This window comes from Thamnophis elegans, chromosome 1 (assembly GCF_009769535.1).
Source record: "Thamnophis elegans isolate rThaEle1 chromosome 1, rThaEle1.pri, whole genome shotgun sequence".
Classification (NCBI taxonomy): Eukaryota; Metazoa; Chordata; class Lepidosauria; order Squamata; family Colubridae; genus Thamnophis; species Thamnophis elegans.
This window is the reverse complement of record NC_045541.1, coordinates 25,545,865-25,571,011: the sequence shown is the minus strand read 5'-3', so window position 1 is coordinate 25,571,011 and position 25,147 is coordinate 25,545,865. Positions and strand designations below refer to the sequence as shown.

The 25,147-nt window shown below is 39.2% G+C and overlaps 1 protein-coding gene across 2 annotated transcripts in view; it reads left to right on the top strand.

The window, feature by feature from the left end:
- ITGA6 (integrin subunit alpha 6) overlaps positions 1-25,147 on the top strand; it is a 72,900-nt gene that overhangs the window by 38,680 nt on the left and 9,073 nt on the right. For both annotated transcript variants that reach the window (XM_032215263.1, XM_032215272.1), the window contains exons 6-24: positions 5,912-6,125; positions 8,043-8,236; positions 8,748-8,839; positions 11,886-12,013; positions 13,187-13,282; positions 14,225-14,286; positions 14,835-14,992; positions 15,957-16,112; positions 17,088-17,203; positions 17,516-17,705; positions 17,802-17,885; positions 18,664-18,743; positions 18,894-18,971; positions 19,059-19,161; positions 20,510-20,683; positions 22,244-22,342; positions 23,655-23,765; positions 23,850-23,945; positions 24,732-24,857. In XM_032215263.1, coding sequence (XP_032071154.1) covers positions 5,912-6,125; positions 8,043-8,236; positions 8,748-8,839; positions 11,886-12,013; positions 13,187-13,282; positions 14,225-14,286; positions 14,835-14,992; positions 15,957-16,112; positions 17,088-17,203; positions 17,516-17,705; positions 17,802-17,885; positions 18,664-18,743; positions 18,894-18,971; positions 19,059-19,161; positions 20,510-20,683; positions 22,244-22,342; positions 23,655-23,765; positions 23,850-23,945; positions 24,732-24,857 — 2,357 coding nt within the window. The remainder of the gene's footprint in view (positions 1-5,911; positions 6,126-8,042; positions 8,237-8,747; positions 8,840-11,885; positions 12,014-13,186; positions 13,283-14,224; positions 14,287-14,834; positions 14,993-15,956; positions 16,113-17,087; positions 17,204-17,515; positions 17,706-17,801; positions 17,886-18,663; positions 18,744-18,893; positions 18,972-19,058; positions 19,162-20,509; positions 20,684-22,243; positions 22,343-23,654; positions 23,766-23,849; positions 23,946-24,731; positions 24,858-25,147) is intronic.

Here is a 25,147-nt window from a genome sequence, read left to right as displayed (position 1 = left end):
GATGAGATGAGAGACTTACAGGAGAGGGTGGTTTGAATAAACAAAATCTGGGAGCTATCAAATGCTTGTGTAGTCAGAGATATGACACTGGAATCAGAAGGCCTATTAGACATATGGATCATGGTCATCCTTTGGGTGACTCCCTTACCAAACAAATCAAGGAAATAATTGGGTGAATATAATAGAACCAAAGAAATGGTATTGGAATATTTAGTCAATAAAATATATCCTCATCACCATCTTATCTAAATCTCTTATCTCACAATGCTATTCTCAAATCGAGAATTGGAAAGGCAGCAGTGAAGCAATTCAGGTTTCCTTTTCTAACACATCCCAATTTTTTTCTTGATATGAGCAAACTTTGTTTTTTTAAAAACCTAGGAATTAAGTATATATATAATTTGTGGTACATACTTACCTTAATGTACAATATACCAGTATTCTTTAGAATTGAATTTGATGCAGATGAAATGGGGTAGAACTACATGTTATACATAATGGGGATGATGTGTCATTAAATCCAACATCTCTGGGTCAACATTCCTGCCCCATTCCCCATAAAATGTGCTATTATCTTTTAAATCATATTTTATGATTGTACATATCCCCAACCCCTCTTCCATATCTTTGATAATTATATGGCATGAATGGTTATATGGAAATGTTATCAAACTAAATAGATAAGAGTAATACATTTTAGTGGAAAGGGGAAGTTAATTCAGTAGGGGAATCCATGGTTTGCAGTAGCTTTGTGCTTTGTCCTACTGCCTTTTAGTTCTTCATTGCCTATATCAGAAGCGAGGAACTGTGGATCTTTTTTAGAGCCGAGGTGGCGCAGTGGGTAGAGTGCAGTACTGCAGGCCACTTCAGCTGACTGCTAGTTCAGCAGTTCAGCGGTTCAAATCTCACTGGCTCAGGGTTGACTCAGCCTTCCATCCTTCCGAGGTGGGTAAAATGAGGACCCGGATTGTTGGGGGCGATATGCTGACTCTGTAAACCGCTTAGAGAGGGCTGAAAGCCCTATGAAGCGGTATATAAGTCTAACTGCTATTGCTATTGCTATTATGATTTGTGGACTTCATCTCCCAGATTAAGCCAGCCATGCTGTCTCAGGAACTCTGGGAATTGAAGTCCACAAGTCATAAAAGGACCATAGTTCCTCACCTCTGGACTATATGATGCCTCTTGTATGTGCTTAAAAACCAAGTTTAAACTTCTTAAGCAAATCATTCATTTAGTGTCCTACAGGCATCACAAGAAGTTTCAGCTCTCCAGAGATTGCCACCTTATTCACAGTTCTTCAAACATTGTCTTACTTGATAGAACACTCACAGAGTTGAACATATCTTGTTTGCAATGATGTACTGTCTGGTCCAATTTATCCAGCACTTTGCAACCAGCTTGTCAAGTTACCCTCAATCTTGTCAACATTTTGTAACTGCCGCCTCTCATCTTCCTGCTATTACTACTGATCTTTCTGATGATCAAACCCCCATCTTAGACAGAATTGTAACACCAGTTTCTATAAACTGGACCAAACCAGCTACATAACTCTTTTGGTTCTAATTTAAGTCTTCCTCTTCCTCTCTAACTCACCGTTAAAGTTTTCTTTTGAAAGAGAGGCAATAGGTTTTATTTATTTTTTTAAAAATTGCCATGAGAGAATCAAGTGTTGTTTACACTTAATGATGCTTAACAATCTGTTTCTTCAGATTTGGGAAATGGGTCTTTTTGTTCCCTGAATACAATGCATGAATTCATAGTTGACTTTATTTCATCTAATTTCTAAATGTATAAATAACAGGTGCCATGGGTTTTCATTATATTCAGAAGATAATCTTAGCCATGCCTGAAAAGAGAATGGTCAGGGTTTCTCACTAGAAAAACTAAAAGCACTTTGTACACAATTAAAGCTAGTGTTCCTACTGAATGATGGAAGGAAAGGGTGTCGCCGCTTCAGGAGTTGGAACCAGTAGAGGTCCCTTCAATGACCTTGTCTTACTTGGGTTCAATTCTAGATCCAAACAGCCTCCCAACATTAGTTCAAGGTATCTATGGCATCATCAGCTTGGCTCAGAATGGGAAAGTACTGTGTATCACTGCTATTCTGATGGTATTTCACCCAAACCGATGGATGACTTCTCCCAGTGGTGCCATATAAACATTAAACAGTAATTGGAAGAGGTTTGAACCCTAGAGAATCTCACAACTGAGGATCTACCAGGTCAATCTCTCTTCCCCCATTGCCACCATCTGGTACTACTACTTACATAAGAATAAAACCAACGAAGTACACTTGCAAGTAGCCTAGGAAGATACCATGCTCAGTGATATGAAAAGCTGCTGGGAATCTACAAGGACCAGGAGAAATGTATTCATCATTCACGTCTTAATAAAGCTTATCGCCCAGAGCAATCAAAGATATCACTCTGTATGAATCCAGATTGAAATAGTTCTATATAATTCACTTCTTGATAAGTACTTTGTATCTGATACAATACTGTTTCTTGAGAGTATCCTGAAGAACAGGAAAATTGGAGATTTAATGATAGTTATCCAAAATTATCAGATACAGGGATGGCTTCTTGATGAGGATACACTATCACCCCATTCCTACCCGGTGGAAACCTTCTCTTTAAATGAGCCCTCACCAGGTTCAAGGTTGACTCAGCCTTCCATCTTTCGGAAGTGGGTAAAATGAGGACCCAGATTGTTGGGGGCAATAGGCTGACTCTGTAAACAGCTTAGAGAAGGCTGTAAAGCGGTATATAAGTGCTACTGCTATAGAGAGTACCTCCATCAGAGTCTATAGGCTGAAAAGATTCCCAGATAACATTGCAAGACTTTGTTCAAGGCATCACATTGGATTCTGTCCACAAAAAGTCAAGATTACAGCAAATTTGAGGGACTGGTCCCAGGAAGGTGTAGTTCTTGCTCAATGTACCCTAACAGGGACTAGGCAACCTTAAACAATGCCACTAGAAGGTAACTCACCGTTGGCATAAGAACGGAGAAGCAAGCATGCATAATCATTCTTATAACCATGGTGTAGGCTTAAACATGTCCTTGATCAGATTCACTTTTGAACTTCCTCTGCCAGCAGGCAAGGTGTTTCTTCTATGGTTTCATCTTCTCTGTAAACCAAGAGACTTCCTAGGATCGGCAAAAGGCCACTTGGGAGCAATTAAATGATATATGAACCTTGATTGTTATCCAGTTCCAGGTGTTAACCTGGCTCTCAGTAGAATTGCATTCCAAATTGTTGGGAAGTCCCCAAGTATTTGAAAACCATTTCTGCCCATCCCTTGCCTAGACTGCCTGGTTCCACAAAGGAGAAGTTTTTATCACTTTTATACTTAGGGATACAAAGCTTCTTCGTAAGGCTTTTCTAATCAGGGTTTTAAAAAGATTTTTGCAATGCTTTTAAAAAACATTTTGACAAAGGAAAAGCTGCTTCTAAAAGTTGCTTTCATTTCCAGCCCTTTTTGGTCTCTATAGGATCCATAATAGCTGGTCTTTATTTAGTTTGGCATGCATCCATATTTACCCACCCCAAATCCAGATGCTTCTTTCCCTAAAGGACCAAGGAGATTTTGGGGAACTGACCATAATTGGGTATCATTGCCCACTTTTAAGTAATTTAGGATTTAGGATTTTACTTTATTTATATGCCGCCCTTTTCCCTGAGGGGACTCAGGGCGGCTCACAATCCAGGGGGAGGGAAGAACAAAACAAAATACACACATAAAGACATTACATCATTAAAAAGCGCAACAGTCATACTATTCGGGTGGGGTTACAGTCTTTAGCCCCAGGTCTGTCGGGACAGCCAGGTTTTAAGGGCTACGTGGAAGGTCTGGAGGGTGGTGAGGGTACGAATCTCCACGGGGAGTTCGTTCCATAGGGTTGGAGCAGCCACCGAGAAGGCTCTCTTCCGGGTAGTTGCCAGTCGACATTGACCGGCTGATGGAATTCGGAGGAGGCCTAATCTATGGGATCTTATTGGCCTAGTGGAGGTGATTGGCAGTAGGCGGTCTCTCAAGTAATGAGATGGTAAGGCTCATGAAGACTTAAAAATGGGCTTTGTTCTCATAACTATCCCAACACAAAGCCATGTGATTTTGAGGTTCACCTCCGGGTAGAAAGGAAAGGGTTGCCTGGGTTTTGAGACAACCAACTTGGACTGCTATTAAAACAGTTCTTGGCCCACCCACATCCAACATCCCACTTCTGTAAGCACCACCCAACTCTTACCATTATTGTGAGCCAGAGATTAAAGATGATATCTGCCCACTATTTAAAATTCTGACAAGAAAGGATTTTTGGAAAAGGAAAGGTAAACTGAGTGATGCATCTGATTTGCAACTGCTCTTCCTCCCAGTTGTTGAAGGAATGGTAAAATACCAATACTATAAATGGGCTAAGGACAATCACTGTGTATAACATGTAGTTCTGTTCACAGAATAGCATTTAAGCATGTGACTTTTCTGGGTTTTTGTTGTTTTCACATTCTTGAAGGACTTTATCCAGGTGCCTTTAGTAATTACACCACTGCTGCTACCAAAATTGGGGGGTACATTTGGCTGGGGCTATGTGAGTCCTATAAAAACTAATGTAGAGTATTTGGCAAATTAATCCTAATTTGACATTCTTGGCAAAGTGTGTCCTTTTTTGAGATGTGAGAGCATGAGCCATTTTCCATGATAGTGTGAACATTCATTAAACATCATAAGGGTGCTGTAGGTAAGAGGCACAGTCATTTTAAAGTGCATTTCTTAATGTTCACTCATCACTGAAATAGATTGCATGCATGATTAGCAATATATTTAGGAAGTTGGGTTTGTATGTGTATGCACTGTATATATGCACCTATGTATCTGTCCTTCTGTTTGTGTATCAGAGGGTAGGAAATTGCAATCTATTGCATCTCTCTCTTCTTCATCCTCTTCCTTGTTTGCATTTTGGTTTTGTGATATGTATGCAAAAGCAAATAAATGGGTGTCTACATATGAACATGGTGGGTGTGTATATAAAAATAAATGAATGGATGTATGAGGTGTGCACTGATAGACTGAAGAATGGATACCTAAAGTTGGACGTGGGATGTGGTAGTTGTGTCTGTGTGAGAGACGGAGGGAGGAGGGGAGAGAAAATTGTCTTTTTTTTGTTTTAATCAGCTTTGGTCAGATGAGCTGGTCTGGAAAGAGTGGAAATTATAGTCCAATGCATACAGATGTTTGGGAAGGTGAAAAGGCCCTTTTCAGTCACAACTTTTGTAAGACTCAACATTCTTAGCCTGTTGGTCCTTCTCTTGCAAACAAACAAACAAACAAAAAAATAAGGGGAGAAAGAGAAAGATACCTAGAGAATATTTGTGGCTGAGGGTTGAAATGAGGGGTCCTCTGAGCTTGGTTATTTTCTTGAAGACATTTCGTTATCAAACTAGGTAACATCATCAGTGCGAGTAAGGATTGAGAGCACCAAGGACCCCACAAGAAAGATGTGAGGCAGATAAAACTGGTGCTTATCTGAACTTTTGCCTTACTTACTGCTGGCCCGTACCTTCCCAAGATACCTCTAAGGAGATGTGGACCTCTACAGAAATAATCTGTCCTGAGATGCATTCAGCTTTTTGGCCGGTCAACATTTGCTGGCAGTTTTGGCTTTGATGTGCCTAAAAGTCAGGCTGGCAGTTTTGGCTTTGATGTGCCTAAAAGTCAGGGAATGTGTTTTCCCTTAACCCGGATCTCCTGTTTAAAAGGGGGGGGGGGAATGTGATGATCTAAAGTGTATACAGGCATACCTGTCTCACTTTCCTAATCCTCCTTTAACATAACAATACCGTAGTTGCCAGGCACCATTGCGGGTCCCAGTGTGAGGTCTTTATCTGAATATTTGTGTTCTGTTTTAGGGTTTTCTCTGGACTCTGGAAAAGGGATCATCTCTCAGGAGGAGGTCACTTTTGTTTCTGGTGCCCCGAGAGCCAACCATAGTGGAGCTGTGGTCCTTCTGAAAAAAGACAGTGACATCCAGCGGACCTTGTCCTCAGTACACATATTTGAAGGCGAGGGGCTGGCCTCTTCCTTCGGCTATGATGTGGCCGTAGTGGACCTCAACCACGATGGGTGAGATTCCTCTCCTTCACACCTCCAAGTTGCTTTTCTGTGATGCGTGATCTCGTTTTGGCAGAAGTCAGAGTGGAATTGGGCTCTTTCCCTGCAGCCTAGAAATAGCAGAGGGCAACCACAGCATATGTAACATCCCCTGTATCCCTTTCAGAAAAGGCACCAGCCAAAAGATAAAAGTATCTTTTATACCTTAAACAAAAAACCTATACTCCTAATACATGCAGCAAGTATCAAGATCAGGAAGGATGAAAAGAGGATGATGGAGGACTTAGATTCTAGAATTTAAACTACCATATTTTTCGGAATATAAGACGCACCTTTTTTCCTCAAAAAAGAGGCTGAAAATCTGGGTGCGTATTATACATCGAATACAGCATTTTTTGCCTCTCGAAGCCCCAACCCCTTCCCCAAAATGGCCGTGCATACCCTTATGGAGGTTTTCAGAGAGCTGCTGGGCTGGGAAGGGCAGAAATGAGCAAAAAATGGGTCATTTTTTGCCCCCCTCAGCCCTCAGCAGCACTCTATAAGCCTCCATAAGGCTATGCATGCATTTTTTTTGGACAAAAAACAGGCCTGTTTTCGTGAAAAACGAGCCATTTTTTGCTCATTTTTGGCCCTCCCACCCCCCAGGAGCACTCTGCAAGCCCTCTCCTCAAGGCTATTCATGCCTTTTGGGGGGGGGGAGAATGGGCCCATTTTCAAGAAAAGCGTACTATTTTTGGGTGGTTTGCAGAATGCAAAAACTTTTTTTCCTTTCGGAAAGCTCTTTAGTTAAAGTGATTGATGAGAATTAGATTGATCAAGTGCTGTGCCAGCAGAAACAAAGTCTTAGGTGCTGCAGATTGTCAGTGATTTTTTTGTCCAGCACATGGATAAATACACCTGGAAACATCTACCTATCTACCTACTCTCACTCTCTCTCCCTACCTACTTACTGTATTTCTCCCTCTACCTCTCTACCTACCTACCTACCTACCTACCTACCTACATACATACATATATATATATATCCCTCTACCTACCTCTCTCTCTCCCTACCTATCTACTGTATTTCTCTATCTCTTTCTATTTCTCTCTCTCTATCCCTCTACCTACCTACCTACACCCCCTCTCTCTCCCTACCTGCCTACTGTATTTCTCTCTCTCTATTTCTCTATCACTTTACCTGCCTGCCTGCCTGCCTGCCTGCCTGCCTGCCTGCCTGCCTACCTACCTACCTACCTACCTACCTACCTACCTACCTACCTACTCTCTCTATTTCCTCAGAAACAAGTCTGGGTCCAAATGAGGAATCTCAAATGCCATGAGATGACCACCTATTGGAAGCGTAATAGGAAAACATTCCAGGATTTTTGTGATAATCAACCACTAAAAGACTATCATGAAGCAATATAAGAGGGCTTCCCCAATTTTGTGACCTCACTGTGTCCAACTGCAGTTTCCATTATTCCTATCCAGCAGTAGCCCTTCACTGTTGAAACTTTTAAAGTTGCAGTTAAGAAATTTTTCTTCACAGATGATTATACAATAGTTAGCACTTAGCTGATTTTGGCTGATTGCAAGGGGGAGAGCTGGATTAAAACTGGTTAGTATTTGGAAATTATCAGAAGGTTATAAGTAGAAGAGAACATTTTTTTAAAAGATCTATTTAAAAGCAAGAATAAACCTTGCTTTTGTAAGAATTTTAAGAAAATTCTAAGTATTTTCTAGTATTATTTTCTAAGACAGACCTCTGTAAGTCCATGAAGGAACTAGAAATCCAGCTTGATTCAAGCAAATCACTTCCATTATCGCACCATGCATTGAGCAGGAGTCATTTAACTGATCTGATCCCTTCAAAGTTGCTGGGGTGTATATATATTTTTTTGAAGGGGGAGAGAACTTAAAACCAATTTTTGCTCTCCTTTTTTTCAGTTGGCAAGATATTGTGGTTGGAGCTCCACAGTATTTTGACAGAGATGGAGAAATTGGTGGTGCTGTCTATGTGTATATTAATCAGGAAGGCAAATGGGACAAAGTACACCCAATCCGGCTCAATGGATCTAAAGACTCCATGTTTGGGATTGCAGTTGAAAACATTGGTGATGTTAATAAAGACGGCTTTTCAGGTAAGCAGGAAAGAATCTTGTATGGATTTGGATTTGCATGGATTTTTTTGTTAACATTCAGCAGTTGGCCCAAATTATCCAGAAATCTGAATCCAACATAATGCTTAATCCATACTTCTTTGGGAGCCAATAAAATTTTTCTTTATTCATTTATTTTTGTGTAGTTTATTTATCATTTTTATATCCCATATTTTGTTTTAAAATTCATCAACAAAGCTGACATCATAGAGCTACAAATATTATGAAATACTGAGCAGCATTTTGTCTAACATTCTAACATTTTGAAACTTACAGTTATCCTTAGGAAAATTGCATCTTGCAAAACATGTTCATTGTTGCTTAATTTATAATTTGAAGTTTTAGAGATTTGTCATTTTACAGTTCTCTCTCACTTGCTAAGATTTGTGTGCTTGTTTTATTATGCCTGATGTAAACAACTCATGTTTAGAAATAAGGAGGGTCACCTTGAGTATTCTGTTTTCTTTTCTCTTTTCCTCTTTTTAAAATACAGATATTGCTGTGGGGGCTCCTTATGATGGAGAGTTTGGCAGGGTGTATCTCTATCATGGCTCCAGGAATGGAATAAACACAAAACCAGCACAGGTATTAGCTTGCAACATTTGCTTCTGTGTGTAGTGGAATTTCATTTCATCTACTTACTTGCTCCTGCCCAGTCATTGAAGTTATCAGCTTTAATCACTTACTGGCTTTTTTACACTATACTTTACCTAGTATTTTATCTAGTATTATATTACCCCTCCTGTGCCCTTCCTATAGTTTTTTCAAACTTGATTCTTTCTCAATATAAATCGAGTGGATCTAGGTCTCTGTTCATGCTACCATGACATGGACTTACAAGAAAGCACAGTTAATGGGTAGAAAAGGAGCTTTGCCTCTCTCCAACAACAACAAAGCTGCTATTTCTCTTCGCAGGAAGGGAAAGAGGGCAGTAGCAAACTTGGGAGAACAATGCTGGATGGGAAAAAGTCATTGCCTTGGTATAAGGAAGGCAATGCACTGTGTTGCATCTTTCAAATAAGTATTATGGACAGTAAAGTTATTGATGGTGCACCACTACGTCCAACCACCACACCTCCAAAGAGAATGGTTACCCACCATTCTCAAAAGCCCAATTCCATTTCCATTCTTAAATGGAAAGAGAACAAAAATGGTGAGGACAGGAGAACCATGCATATTCCTTTTCCTATTCCCGCTTTCACTGCTCCAGTTTTTCCTGTCCATATCTGAATTTCAAGGATAGAAAGGGGCAGGAAATACAGAAACATGCAGTATATTGATATTGTTCCATTGACGTAAGGATATTAGCAATAGCAATAGCATTTAGACATATACAGCTTTACGGTGATTTACAGCCCGCTCTAAGTGGTTTACAGAATCAGCCTATTGCCCCCAACAATCTGGGTCCTCATTTTACCCACCTCGGAAGGATGGAAGGCTGAGTCAACCTTGAGCTGGTGAGAATTGAACTGCCAGCAGTCAGCAGAATTATCCTGAAGTACTGCATTCTAACTACTGTGCTACCACGGCTCTTAGATATAGTTTTATGGTTTATATTTGATATAGTTTTAGTTTTTTTTCAAGAGCTGTCTTGCTTGCAAAAACAACATGTGCTTTTTAAATTTAGGGTGTTTAAATTCACTACTAGCATTTAAGCTTGGATCCTTCTTTCCTGCAAGCTTTGTGAATATTTTCTTTTTCAGTCAGGTTTTTCATTCTTCTTTTCTGTTTCAAATCATACATTTTCTTCATATACAAAGTGAAGAAATGACCTCAGATAAATACAGATATAATTTCTCTTAATTGCCATTGATTCTCGCATTATTCATAAGTATTATGCATTCAAGAAATCTGGGAAAAATTGACTATCTGTTCTGAGCAGTCAACAATAAATTCTTAACTCTGTAGGTCAATAATTCTAATAAGAGTTTACAATTTGACAAGAGTGATGAAGAGATGCATGACTAGTTCTCTTATGAATGTAGACATTAGTTGTGGCTAGCAACTGGGATGAATTAGAAACTAATGGAGAAACTAATTGTGGGGATTAAAGAGTAAGTCACAACTGGCAAATCAAACAAGGTTAAAAAGAACACAGCAAAAGTGTTCTTCACAGTTCAGAAGTGTTTTGTCATTTGAGCAAAGCTCAATTTGACCAGAATATTCTGTTTATATTGTTTCTTGTTTAGGAAAATGCAGTGATCTACACAGGAAAGGGCCTAAGCCTTGCAATAAATTGCCACTTGCAGTTCAGTGATTCATCTATCTTGCAGCTTTCATTCTGTCTAGCGTGCTCCTGATTTTTTTCATCTATTTAATACTGTAGGTGATAGAACTTCCAGTCTCTTTCTCTCAACCATAGACTTGGAGGCTGAAAAGCATTTGAGAAGAAGGTGATGGCAAATAACTTATACCGTGATGGTGAACCTATGGCACGCGTGCCAGAAATGGCATGCAGAGCCATCTCTCCAGGCATGCCAGCCGTCGCCCGTTACTCTTCTGGATTCCAGTGGCTGGTCTTTGCGCGCCGGAAACCAGAAGACCAACAGGCGACAGAGCTTCCGGTTTCCGGTGCGCACATAGAACTCCTAGCTGGTTTTCGCATGTGTGGGAGCACCGGAAACCCAAAGACCAGAACTGAGCTTCTGGTTTCCGGCGCGCACATGTGCACAAGCCAGCTGGTCTTTGCACATGCATGCGTGTCCGAAACCGGAAGCTCAGCTTCACACTGGGGAGCTGCTGTTCCGGTTTCCAGCACTCCCGCGTGTACACACCAGGCAGCTGCTCTTCTGGTTTCTGGCGCACAATCACGCTCCCATTTCAGCAGTTGGTGCCAAAAAGGTTTGCCAACACTGACTTATACAGTGTTTGGGAAGTTGCCAAGATTTAAGATTGACTTAAAGGGTCACCCCAAGACTTCTCTATAAATGAAGTCAAGGGTGGAAGCTAAATGAGAAAGCAGTGTTGCATTGTTGTTCTGCAAATTATGTCCTTTCTCCTGTGGCATTATGATGTCATGTCCATGTACAAAATGGCGGAGCTTCCAGCGCACTGCTGCTTTGGTCATGTTGATGAAAGCATCTGATCTTGTCCCAAAGGTGCTTTTTCAAGAGGCAACTGGTCTTTCTTTTTCTTTGAAGACATTTTGCTTTTGATCCAAGAAGCTTCTTCAGCATTTTTATAAGCTTCTTGGATGAGAAGCGAAATGTCTTCAAAGAAAAACCAAGAAAGTCCAGTTGCCTCTTGAAAAAGCACCTTTGGGACAACAATGACCTGGATGAGAATCTCCGTAAACATTTAGCAATAGCAATAGCAGTTAGACTTATATACCACTTCATAGGGCTTTCAGCCCTCTCTAAGTGGTTTACAGAATCAGCATATCGCCCCCCACAATCTGGGTCCTCATTTTACCCACCTCGGAAGGATAGAAGGCTGAGTCAACCCTGAGCCGGTGAGATTTGAACCGCTGAACTGCAGATAGCAGTCAGCTGAAGTGGCCTGCAGTACTGCACTCTACCCACTGTGCCACCTTGGTCTTGTGGATGTCTCAGCCTAGGTTCCCACATGTTGAATGTTAAAGGGGTAGTTTAACACTGTGCTGCATTTCTATGCTTTTGTTTTGCATTTCTAGATTCTTGATGGCGCGACAAATAATGTCATATTCTTTGGGTACTCTATCACTGGAAATATGGATCTTGATGGAAACGCTTACCCTGACATTGCTGTTGGATCTCTTTCAGATACTGTTTCAGTTTACAGGTATGTGCTCTCTTTATTATGGTTTAACTGTCTCCATAAATAAAAGAGGTTCTTAAAGTAAGTTTATTCAGCTAGTTATCAAATTTGTAAGACCGATCGATTCCATAACAACTCTTAAGTCTACTGAGGGGTGTGAAGAATATTTTGAATTCAAACTATCTTGGCTCTGATGTGTTGGTTTTTATTCAAATCAGTTACTTCTAGTGCAAAGTAGATTGTTCCTATCATTTTAGATCAGTGTTTCTCAGCCTTGGCGATTTTAAGATTGGCTGGACTTCAACTCCCAGAATTCCCCAGCCAGCAAAGGGAAATTCTGAGAGTTGAGGTTCACCCCACCTTAAAGTCACCAAGGCTGAGAAACAGTTTTAGATGATTTCCAATGTGAAATTCAGCTAAACTTTGAAACATCCCTACTGCTATTTGCAAAGGACCAGTTTCATGCTTTTGAGATCTTTGTTTTTTATACCATTAAGAAATAGGTCCAAAATAGTGATTAGAATGGAACCATTTACTTATTTTTACTTACTTATGAGATTTTTAAATCCTGCCTTCATTACTTTTATAAATAACTTAAAGCAGTGGGCATACATAATACAGGTAATCTTCAACTTGCAACAGTTATCTTGTGACCATTGAAAGTTACAACGGCACTGAAAAAGGTGACTTATGATGACTTATGACTTATATTTATGATGGTTGCAGAGTCCCAAACTCATGTGACCACCTTTTTTTGACCTTCTGAGAAGCAAATGTCAATGGGGAAGCCAGATTCACTTAACAACTGGGTTACTAACTTATCAATGGCAGTGGTTCACTTAACAACTGAGACAAGGTTGCAGAATGTAGCAAAACTCACTTAACAAGTATCTCAATTAACAACGGAAATGTTGGCCTCAATTGTGATTGTAAGTCGAGGACTACCTGTATTCCTTTCTCCTCCTATTTCCCCACAAGTACCACTCTATAAAATGATTTACCCATGGATAGGGATGACTTATATATACTACTATACAAAATAAAGCAGGATAGCTTTCATTCTCTTTGCGTGATATCCTACTCTTAAGACTGAAGCTTCACGTTATTCTTACTATTTATTAGTGTAATGCCATTCTTCTTTCTTATTGCTACTTCTATTTTAATGACTTTTTCTCTCCTTGCTTCACATCTCTCAAGATCAAGGCCTGTGATAAGCATTAAGAAATCCATTATGATCTCTCCAGAGAAAATTGATCTGAATGTGAGGAACTGTGAAGTGTCCAGTAACCTTTGGTGAGCCACTGAGCCTTTTGTTTTTGTTTTCCATTTTTAGCAAAAAGGATTTACATGTAAGTGGTTTATGTGGAACTTTAGTCATAACTTGGTGCAATGTATCATCATAAGGATACTCAATTAGCCTGTTAATATTTTTAGGATGGTTCTTTCAGAAATTAGTAGCATAGAATAAATACATCACCCTTTCATTAAGGATGGTTCTAACTCTGTTGTAGGACATGTGCTTCGTAAGCAAAGGTCCCAGATTCACACTGTAACACAGGGGTGTCAAACTCGCATCGTCACGTTGTCACGTGACATACTGTGACTCCCCCCCTTTGCTAAAATGCGGGTGGGCGTGGCCAGTGTGTGAGGCATCTGGGCCGCATGCGCAAGTTTGACACTCCTGCTCTAGGATCTCTAGAAACGGCTGAAAAAATCCCGCCTTAGCCCAGAAGGGGAGAGAGCAAGGCAAGCACAAGGGCTGTGTTCTATTTCCTTATTCTACTCAGTGCTGTCTTGTTGGTAGAGTTAGAACAACAACAAATGCATTGTGCACAGAATCAGGAAGTTTCAAGGCTTAGTTGGAACTCTGTGCTCAGGTGCTGATCTAGACAAACATCCAACACTTCCTCTCCCTGATGGAGCCTGCAACTCCACACTAACTTTATTTCGGTTTCCTGAGGCTAGCAAGGATTAAGTCACAATGTGGAAGTTTTCCAAATGGTAGGAGACTTTGTACGTTACGTAATTAGCTTCTAAAGAACTCTGGTCTTGTGCAAAACTGTGCTGTTAGGACAACTGGCAGAACTGAACCTTAGCTATCTAAAATGTATCTGAGCGTCCAATAGAAGAGGAAGGACTCTTAAAAAGAGGTCCTTCCTTCTTGGGACTTAAGAAAATGTCAGCCGTATAGAACTCACTTTTAAAAACCCCTTTTATCCTCTTGAATTTTTGCAGCCTGAACATTAGATCATGTTTTGAATATACAGCCAGCGAGAGTAGCTTCAATCAAAAAATAAGTAAGTTTTTATAAGAATAATTGTCTACCATTATAGTCCTAGAATATGACAGTACTTTGTTGATCTTGGGCCTCTTTAAGTCTGAAAGAGCTGAAATTTAGGAACAAAATGGATTGAACTGAATGCCTGTTTCCAGAAAAATATATTTCATTTTATTTATTTATTTTTAACCCCCCCACCCCCACTGTGCAAAAATGGTTAAGACTGCAGAGTGCTGGCATTCTGTTTGCTTTTCTGTTTTTTTTCCCTTTGAAAACAAAAGTCACATCACATCACTACCATAATTCCTGAGATTATCAATCATCATGCGGTTGAATTAACTCATTGTGCCAATGAGTTCAAATATAGCAATTGGGGTAAGGCACTATATCACATAAAAAAGAAACTATAGTGTAATTTCCAGGGGCATTTTTCAAAACAAAAGTATTTGGATAGTTGGCTAACCACGTGGAGAGGTTTTCTTCCCAGAGCTAGCTTGGATGGAGTGCAATGTGTATCTCTTAGACTTACTAGTTTTGTTTTTTCTTTCACACTTCTCCTTTCTCCAGCTTTGGACTATACGTTTGATGTAGAACATGAGAGGAGGCGATTAGGCTTGCCAGCAAGAGTGCATTTTTCTAACCCTCGCTCTGTTTCATTAAACGGAACTGTAACTCTCGAAATACAGCAGATGGAAAAGTGTGTGACTAAGAGGCTCGAATTAGAGGTATGATGATTTTTTAAAAAGGGCTGCAATTGTTGTAGGGCTCTTGTTTTCAGGTTATAGTTGAATCAAACCCAACATTAGTACAGGGACGGTGTGTGGCTCGCTCATTCACACACGCACATGTGTTTTAGAGAGTTTATTAATACTCCCAACAGTTCCCTCCACCCAGCCTCAGAACTACCCCAAATAAAGGCAGCCACAAGCAGACAAAGATTAATCCACAAGGCAATGGCCAATAGTCCATAAAGCAATAGAAAGTTGCTCCAACAAGTAAGTCCACCAAACAAACTGAAAGCCACCAGGCAAAATTGAATGTACATCCATGACAGCTCACTTGGCAAGAGAAGTTCAGAGTTCGGAAACGAAACACATTGTTCCCAGCAATTCCTCCTTCTGCCTGCTGTGATAAATAGCTTTGCAGTGCAGCCCATCAAGAAGGGTTGGGCCTTCTCCTAAGTAATCTGGCAGATCTCCTTTGCTCTTGTCTTTTCTCTGCCTGACATGCTCTCGGATCCAACATGGAAGGAGATATTTTTATTTTAAACTGTCATTTGAATTGAGGGCATTGGAAACATCTAATTGATCTAGATGGCACCCATCCTGATAATATTCAGGAATTTTTAAAGAACTGGGCAATTCTCCCAGGCTTTGGGATAAAGTGAAGATGCAACTCAGACAGGACAAAGGTTTGAGTTACATGCTGTTGTTGGGCCATTCATATTTTTATTTTTGTATTTTTATTTTGTATTTTTGTATTTTAATTTTCAAAACTTAAATTGTAGGACACCCAGAATCATTGAAAGTTGTGTGGCCTATAAATTTCTTGCTTGAAATTTGAATGTTGAATGAATGAATGAATAGCATTATATTCCAGTTTTGTGGTAATATGTGTTAGTAGGTTCCAAATCAACCCAGTTGGAGTGAAATCCATATATTAATCAGAACCTTCTCTCTTATTTCTTAGGAAAAAATCAAAGATAAATTACGTCCAATTCCTGTATCTCTTAGCATTGCAATTCATACCCCTGAGACCACTGAAAAACCCAGAAGACAAGGAAGGTCACTGCCAGATCTTACTCCAATTCTGAATGCTAGTGAGCCCAACACAGTGCATTCAGAAGTAAGTTATCTATTTGAATCTTTATGCTAGATATCTATAAGACTCTATGTATGCTATATCATCATTAGAAAATTGGATTAGAAAATCTATTAAAAAAGGAAATATTATCTCAACAATGTTTGCCACTTTAGTCAGTGCCAATATACTGTATATTATTTTGTCAAGAAAAGAAGGTTGCAAGCATTGGGGATGAAAAGTAGATCCTCCTTCCCTTGTTGGAGTTGATAAAAAGGCACATTAAATTATGTTCCTCTTCCCACAGACTGATGGCTCTGTAGCCTCCTTCCCATAATTTTGTACCACTAAGGGTTGTGATACACCAGTCCCTGAGCTTGAAATGCTGGTTCAAATACAAGCCCCCCCCCCCCCCCCGCTGCTTCTGATGAATGGAATGTTGACTTCTTAGTACTGAGAATTGTTGATGGGCAAGAGCAGAGGTCTCTAAACTTGGCAAGTTTAAGACTTGTGGTCTTCAACTCCCAGAATTCCTCAGCCAGCCATGCTGGCAGGGGAATTCTGGGAGTTGAAGCCCACAAATCAGGAGCAAAATTGGCAAGTTTGGTGAGCCCTGGTCTAGACAATAAGGCTCATGACAACATTGATTCATCCATCCTGTTCCTGTTGGATCTAAACATTAATGAAACATTAATGAAACAAAGTAGAAATAGGGAAGTGGGTCTTATGCCATCCAGGTGGAATAGCAAAGGTACTAATTTGTGGAAATGAAAAAAATAGGATAGGAAAAACTGAAGGTAGCTTTCTGTGGATGCAATACAATGTGATGGGAGTGATAGATTAGATATTGAGACTGAATTATTTTCCTATTTATGGTTGCATATAATGAGACAGCTGACTGCGGCTCATATTAATACATGGCATATATAAAATAAATTAGAAAAACCTCCTTCCTCTTGATTTTTGTTATATCACCTGTGGCATTTGCTACCAAACCATTGAACTTGTATTCTTTCTTAGGTGCAGTTTCTGAAAGAAGGCTGTGGATCAGACAACATATGCCACAGCAATCTGAAGATGCATTACAAATTTTGCACCAAAGAGGGAAACGACGAAAGATATGCCTATTTCCCCATGTAAGTCTACAGAAGGAATTTGCAATAATGTGGTACCCTGTTTACCTGGAAAAAAGATCAATTGGGCTTTTGAGTGCATGTGCTAAAATAAGCCCTCCCTGAAATATTGCAACACAGCAGTAGCTATAGGTGACCACGCTCGCTGCCTCCTGCACCTCAAAAAAATAATAAAGCTTCCCTGAAAATAAGGCCAAGTGCTTATTTCGGGAGTCCAAAGAAAATAAGACCGTGTCTTATTTTCGGGGAAACATGGCACTAACACTTTTACCCACATCCAGTTCCCAGTGATGTGACACTGTTCTATTTCTCCAGGGAAAACAATGTTCCAGTGCTTGTTCTCAAAGACCAGAAAGATATCGCCCTTGAAATCACAGTGACCAACAGTCCTTCCAATGCCATGCACCCACTGAAAGATGGCGAAGACGCTCATGAAGCGAGACTTGTAGCAACCTTTCCCGACAGCTTGACTTATTCTTCTCTCAGAATAAATCAAGCTTATTTGGTAAATAATTCCGCCAAATGATGAGGATGTTCAAAGATACTGTGGTTTCACTTAATTTTGGCTTGATGCAGCTGTTTTTTTTTAAAATTAATTCAGGAAAAACCCATTGCCTGTCGTCCTAATTCAAATGGCTCTCAAGTGGACTGTGAACTTGGAAATCCTTTCAAAAGAAATTCTACCGTAAGTATGGTTTCTTTTATGAGCTGTGGTGGCGCAGTGGTTAGAATGCAGTACTGCAGGTTACTTCTGCTGACTGCAGTTTGGCAGTTCGATTCTGACTGGCTCAAGGTTGACTCAGCCTTCCATCCTTCCAAGGTCGGTAAACTGAGGATTTTGCTTGTTAGAAACTCCCTAGTTGCAAATGACATTCCCACAACCCTGTGATGCTGCAACCATCATAAATACATGTCAATTGCCAAGCCCTTCTGATTTGATGATATGACTGTGGGGATCCTGGAACGGTCGTAAGTGTGAAGTGTGAGAACTGGTCATTATTCACTTTTTTTCAATTCCATTTAATGCTCTGTAAATGAATGGCTTTGACAGGGGTATGACAGGCTGTTACTCCAGGAATACCTGCATACTCTCCTCTCATTAAATGACTGAGTTTAAAAATTAAAGCAGAACCATATTTATCTGTATGATCAAACGTATCAGAAATTAAGCAAAGCAGCTACTCCTTGTTTCTTATTTATGGCAGAAGTCATAAAAGTAATATTAAAAGAGAAGACGCATCTTTTAGCAAAAAGTGAGAATCGGGGAGGATACACAATGTAAAAAGCTAGAAATTATACAATGCTTACTGTAAAACATCTTACTAAAACATTGGCTTTAGTAAATTTCAGTAACAAGACACTGCCGCCAGTACGTCAGTTTTTAATCAATCCCAGGAAATTAATGGCATATAAGAAGTATGCCTGCAATATAGTGTAATCACTCTTTTTATTCCTTTTCTTAGGTTACCTTTTATGTAATTTTAAGTACAACCAAGGTTAATGTCGATACGAAGGAGCTGGATATCAATCTGAAATTGGAAACGTAAGATCTTTTTAAAAAAAATTGGATTCACCTGCTTTGTTTATAATACTTAGATATGACTATGGATTAGGTTGTGAACGCATCTGCATTATAACATGAAAATAATTAACTATTCCTTGAAAGTATCCTTTTGTTTCCTTTTTGTTGCAGGACAAGCAATCAGACTAATTTGGAACCAATTACTGCAAAAGCTAAAGTTGTTATTGAACTTCTTTTATCACTTACAGGGTAAGTGTCCTTTAGAATTCAGTGCCAGAAACGGTCCCTCTTTAAGGTCATTTTCATATATTTGTTTTTTTTTTCTTTTTACAACAGGGTTGCTAAACCTTCCCAGGTGTATTTTGGTGGTAATATCAACGGGGAAAGTGCAATGAAATCTGAAGATGAGATCGGTAGTTTAATTGAATATGAATTCAGGGTAAGTTGGCATACATGAAAAAAAAAAGTTAATTTCCTTTTTGGGTGATCAAATAAACTTGAAATTTCACACATAGTCTTGCCTTTGTATCTCAATGGCATTAAAAAAAAAGATCCTCACCAGGGAGTAGTTAACTTTTGCATTTCTGGCAAAAACAATGCACAGGTGTTCAGCTGTGCCTATAGCTGTATCACTGCTTGAAATCAACCAGTACACTTGGGTGCTTAAAAACAGAGAGAGAAATAAGGGACACAGTACCATTGCATGTTATATTCAAACTATTTCATATCTTTTAGATGAATCATTAAGTGCATATTCCTGAGAAATATTAATTGAAAGGGTAGGGATGAGGGAAAATCCCAAACTGTATAGTGATTAAGAAATAATATCTGCTAACATTAAAAAATCTATGTTTATTTATAATTGATAATCATCTCTTGATAGGTGGGTGGTTCTTGATATGTTCTTCGGTCTTATAATTAATTGAATTTATCCAAAACATTTGTAAAGATGCAAATTTCCATCTTTAGAGAATGCATCAACACTGCATCCAATCTATTTAATTTGGTAGTATACACGTGCTGTTAAAGAGAAAAAGAGAAGAAAAGAAAGAATTTGAGTGAGATGAGAGCTCATTCCATAGTAAATATGGTGGGAATGTAGTGATTTAGATTTTAAGTTCCCATGATAAGAACGATTACCACAGGATTCTCACACTGGTAATGAGAAAAGAGACACATTTCCCCCCCCTTTTTTTTGCTCCTTGGTAACTTGTAATAAACTTGCCCCAGATTGGATTTCAGGAAAAGGAGTGGGGAGTGACGCAAAGAGTTACAGGAACGTCCTTCCATCAGCAGGAATCTTTGGTGTGTCAGAGTCCTGTTCCATAAAAAGAAGAAGCACTATCAAACTAATAGTGCTAATCAGCCATAGGAATCACTAGAAATACTAATTTCAGATGTTCCTAGTCCCCAGGACTCACCTGCCCTCAAGCTGCTTATATGAAACAGAATTGTTTTTAAAATCATACATTCAAGTGATTTTGGTTCGGTTAGATTTTTCTCAAAATCAAAGATTCAAGCAAAATAAATGAAATGGCTCATGTATCATAACACACTCTTTGTGGTTGTATTGCATGTTGAGCAACCTCCTTCAACCTGACCCTAAACATGTGGAAAAGACTATACAGAAGAAGGCTGAAATGAGAGTTTTATACTATCTTGCCATAATAAGCAAAAAGGGAATACATTCACAATAAATTGAATATTTGTATTTATTTTACACGATAGTTTTTTTAAGGGATGTTATCTACTAATATGGGCAAATGCGTGTATTTTGTTTCTGACAGATCACGAACTTAGGTAAACCACTGAAAACACTTGGTACAGCTTTCTTGGAAATTATGTGGCCGAAAGAACTGAGAGGAGGCAAGTGGTTGCTCTATTTGGTTTCCATTCATTCGAAGGAATTAGGAGAATTACAGTGTACTCCTCAAAATGAAATAAACCTTTTGAATGTTCAGGTAAATGAGCGTGACTGCATATTTTTCAATTAAAATGGCTGTTCTGTGGTATTTATAAGGGATTGGTGATTGGGTTGGCTCAATCTCGGCTTTTTGAAAAATAAAGAATGAAACACCTCAGGATCTTTGCCAGTTTCTTTGGCACGCTATTTTGGCAAGTCCTGCTGATATTTCACATAATTGGAATGTATGAAAAAAGATTATTTCCTTTTTTGGGATGATCAAATAAAACTTGAAATTACACACATAATCTTGCCTTTGTATCTCAATGGCAAGAATGAGCTCATTTAGACTCGTGACCCGTCAAAACTGCGGTCGGCAAAACCGCGCTCGACGAAAGCGCGTACCTGATGTCATCAGCAGCACGACGAAAAAAATTAAAAAATAAATTAAATTAAAATTAAAATAAAATTAAAGCAAGCCGATTCACATAAAGGTAAGGGTTAGGTTTAGGGTTAGGGTTAGGTTAAGGGTTAGGGTTAGGTTTAGGGTTATGTTAAGCGTTACATTAAGCGTTAGGGTTAGGTTTAGCGTTAGGTTAAGGGTTACCGTTAGGTTTAGCGTTAGGTTAAGGGTTAGGGTTAGGGTTAGGTTTAGGGTTAGGTTTGGGGTGGTTAGGGTAAGGTTTTCGCTTTAATTTTAAATTTACCGCTCACAGCGCGATGTTTTCGTCGCGCTGTGATGACGTCACGTACGCGCTTTTGTCTACCGCGGTTTTCTGGTGGAACCATTTAGACTAGCGATTAAGGCATCAGATTAGAAAGTGGGTGACTGAGTTCTAGTCCCACCTTAGCCAAGAAAGCCAGCTGAGTGTCCTTGGCCAGTCACTGTCTCTCAGCCCACCCCACCTTGCATGCTTTTGGCCCCCACTTATTGTAGGGAAAACAGGAGGATGTATGCTGGATATGTTCTTCACCTTGAGTTATTTGTAAAATAAAGGTAGGATACAAATGAAATAAAAATAAATAAATTTCTGGAACGCGGGAAAAGATAGCATACAGTATCTGCTTGAATTAGAAACGAAGAATATAGATAGAAAAGTTTCCCTTCCTTTCTCTTGAGGAAGCCCATACCTGTGCATAAATAACCTGTGGAATGTTCATACTCCTTGCTTTGTAAATTCTGTATGCATTCCGTTAAGCAGCCTCTATCCCAACAAGTTCCATCTTCCTGCTTGTGGCAAGTAAACCCACAACAACATATTTATATGCTACCAGTGTAATTATTTCCTCTTTGGTCCTAGAGGCAGAGTTTGCTAAGTTCTTTATAACCCAGGACTGAGCTACCTGAAAGAACCTGTCCCATGTATGACATGGGTATAACATATGTCACAATGGCATGATATTTTTTTTGTCGTTTACCCTGCCTTAGCACTCCCAATAAAATCTTTGAAGACTTTTGAAAACGATATTGAAATGGAAACTTAATAAAAGCTTGTGAACTTGGCTACAGAATTCAATAGTGAAATCTGCCTTAAACGGTTGTTTCTGTTTATTTTTTTAAAATTATCCACAGCATGCTTTATGTTAACTACTTTTGTACGTCTGTTCATATTTCTAGCGGTCTCGAAATTCTCGGATAAAACGTGAAGTTGCAGAGAAGCAGATAGATGGTAGCAAAAGCTTTTCTTTGTTTTCAGAAAGAAAATATAAGACATTGGTAAGCACTTATTTAACCAGTGACAAATTGCCTTGTCAACTTCCCCCTCAGTATTTATTTTTGGAACCAGAAATAAGGCGTGTGTCTCAAAATAACCAGAACTCCACACTTGCTTTGTTTCTTTCAGATTTCAGAGTCTACTAAAAGCAGTCTATTGTCAAGTACACCTATTAAACTACACTTAGTACATTCAAAACACCCATATTTAAAATTTCCAAACACCCACAAATGTTTGAGGGCATCTTAAAGATGCATAGTTTTATGGCGGCACAATTTTTCTCAGATCAGTCCATACAGTGTCATGTTAAGGATTGATTGAAAACTAAATTCTAGTCAGAGACAACTTGAAACATAAGAAAGCATGTAAAGGCTACCTATAGCCATTTGGAGTGAGCCAGTTTGAGGTAGTGGTTAAAGTCCCTAGGCTAGAAGCCAGGTGACAGTGAATTCTAGTCTTGCCTTAGGTGTGAAGTCAACTGGGTGACCTTTGGCTGATCACTTTTGCTCAGCTCTAAGAAGGCATCAAGGGCAAACCACTTCCAAAAATCTTGCTAAGAAAACTGCCTGTCCAGGCAGTTGCCAGGAGTCAAGATTGACTCAGAGGCAAAATAAATAAGCCATTGGTAATTTTTTTAAAAAGGCAGAAAGATAAAAAAAAATGGAAATATATTTTATAAAAATAACCCCCCAGCCTCCTTCATGTACATATATATACACATATGCTGAACTTATTCTTCAGTGAAATTAATGGAAGTAGGGATTTATCCAACCAGGTGATTAGAGCAGTAGCACTAAAATAAACTTGAGACCTCTGCGGCTGCAATCCCTAAGTTCTAATGAGAACATTAAAAAAAAACTGAGTGATTTTCCTAGGCCTCCTTGTGAGTGTGGAAAGTCCTGCCATTCTTGCCTCTTTGATGCCAGTGGTCTTCATGGTTGGGCAAAATGGGATGTGCAACAACAGAATGCGAGCAGCTTGGATCCAGTATTTCTGTTCTATAAATTCTTGAGCAAGAGTAAAATTGTGCCATCCATGAACACCTGGATTTCACATTCACTGGAATCCAATCCATGATGTAGGCCATAAGAAACTGAACAAGGAAAATAAGATTTAAAAAAACTTCTCTTTTTTTCTTCATACAAATGTCCTCTTTCCTCTTATTTTCGTATTGTTTTATCAGTGTTTTTCCATTTGTTTTTTGGGGGAAAAAACTTGCTGTGTCATAGGACTACATGAACCTTGCAAAACAAATGCTGTATATTTGTTTTTGAGTGAAGGATTTTTTGAAAGCTTTCTGTGTATTACTTGCAGGAATGCAACGAAGAGGCAAACTGCGTCAACATAACATGTTCCTTGCAAGGCTTAGACAGTAAAGCCATAGTAGTACTACGCTCAAGGTTGTGGAACAGCACTTTCCTAGAGGTAGAGTCCATAAACTTTCCTTACACAGATTTGAACTGAGTTCTTGTATTTGTTCTAAAGAAAGCTTCTTTTACTACCCTATAGGAATTCTATAAAATGAATTATCTAGACATTCCTGTTAGAGCTAGAATTGGCCTCTCTGCTGCGGATAACGTCAAGCTGACAAATGAAGCTACGAATGTGAGTCTGCAATATTTCTCTATTTATGGTTGTCATAAGTGTGAATTGTTGAATGTAAATCCTTCCCCCCTCCCTCCCTCCCATTTCAGTGGGATAGTACAGCACATTCAAACCTGGAAAATTCTAGACACTTTTGGTCACTAATTTCTAGATGTTAGTTACACCTTTTCCTCAAATAGCATTTAGAAATTCATCATTTCCAGAGCTGGTTCCCAAAGAAACTCTGTGGTACTGTTTAGGGGAGGCAAATGATTCTGCATTGTTCTTGTGAATGAGTAAAATGTTTTAGATCAATAGTGTGCAACCTCAAAAGAAAAAGTGACCTTAAAGCCTCCTTCAGAATGACTCCAATTGCCAAGACCAGCGGCACACCTTTCTACCTTTTTCAGGAAGAAAACTCTAGTGAAAAATCTGAGTTACCACAGATTCTAATAAGAATGTGCAGATTTCAAAAAAAGTAACTGTAGCGAAAGAGGATAGTTCCTTCTATTTTACAATGTGATTGATAAATAATTTGAAAATAGTTTTGCACTGAAATAGTTTGTAATTCAAAGGGAGCCTCTACTTGATACGCTACAAATGTTTGGTTTATAATTCTTGGCAAGGCCAAGAGCCCATCTTTTTGGACATGAAGTTGGGCTCTCGGAATGAAGAATCCAACACATATAAAAGTAACAAAAGTGGATGAAAAACATTGAGTGCTTCAGTATAGATGTAGAATCAGCATCGTAGCACATTGGCTAACTTTTCCCTGTGTAATGACATCTTTTTCTCCTCCTTTTGTAGGTTCGAGTTACCGTCTTTCCTGCAAAAACAGTAGCTTTATATCATGGAGTTCCTTGGTGGATCATCTTGGTTGCTATTCTCACTGGGTTATTAATGCTTGCTTTGTTGGTGTTCTTATTGTGGAAGGTGAGTTATATTTTATCAACATGCTTGTTCCTATTTAATTATTTGAAATGTGCAGAGAACTCTTAATCTTCAGTTCTATATACATTTACTTAAAGTCCCAATAAACTCAGCTGAACTTTATTTGGTCTAGTTGTAGTTGTAGTTGTAGTTAAGTTTATTTATAGGCCGCCCTTTTCCCTGAGGGGACTCAGGGCGGCTAACAACTTATATGGGAGGGGAAACATACAATGACATATAACACAATGTATAATTAAAATCGAGCAACATTCATTCAGCATTCGGGTGGGGGC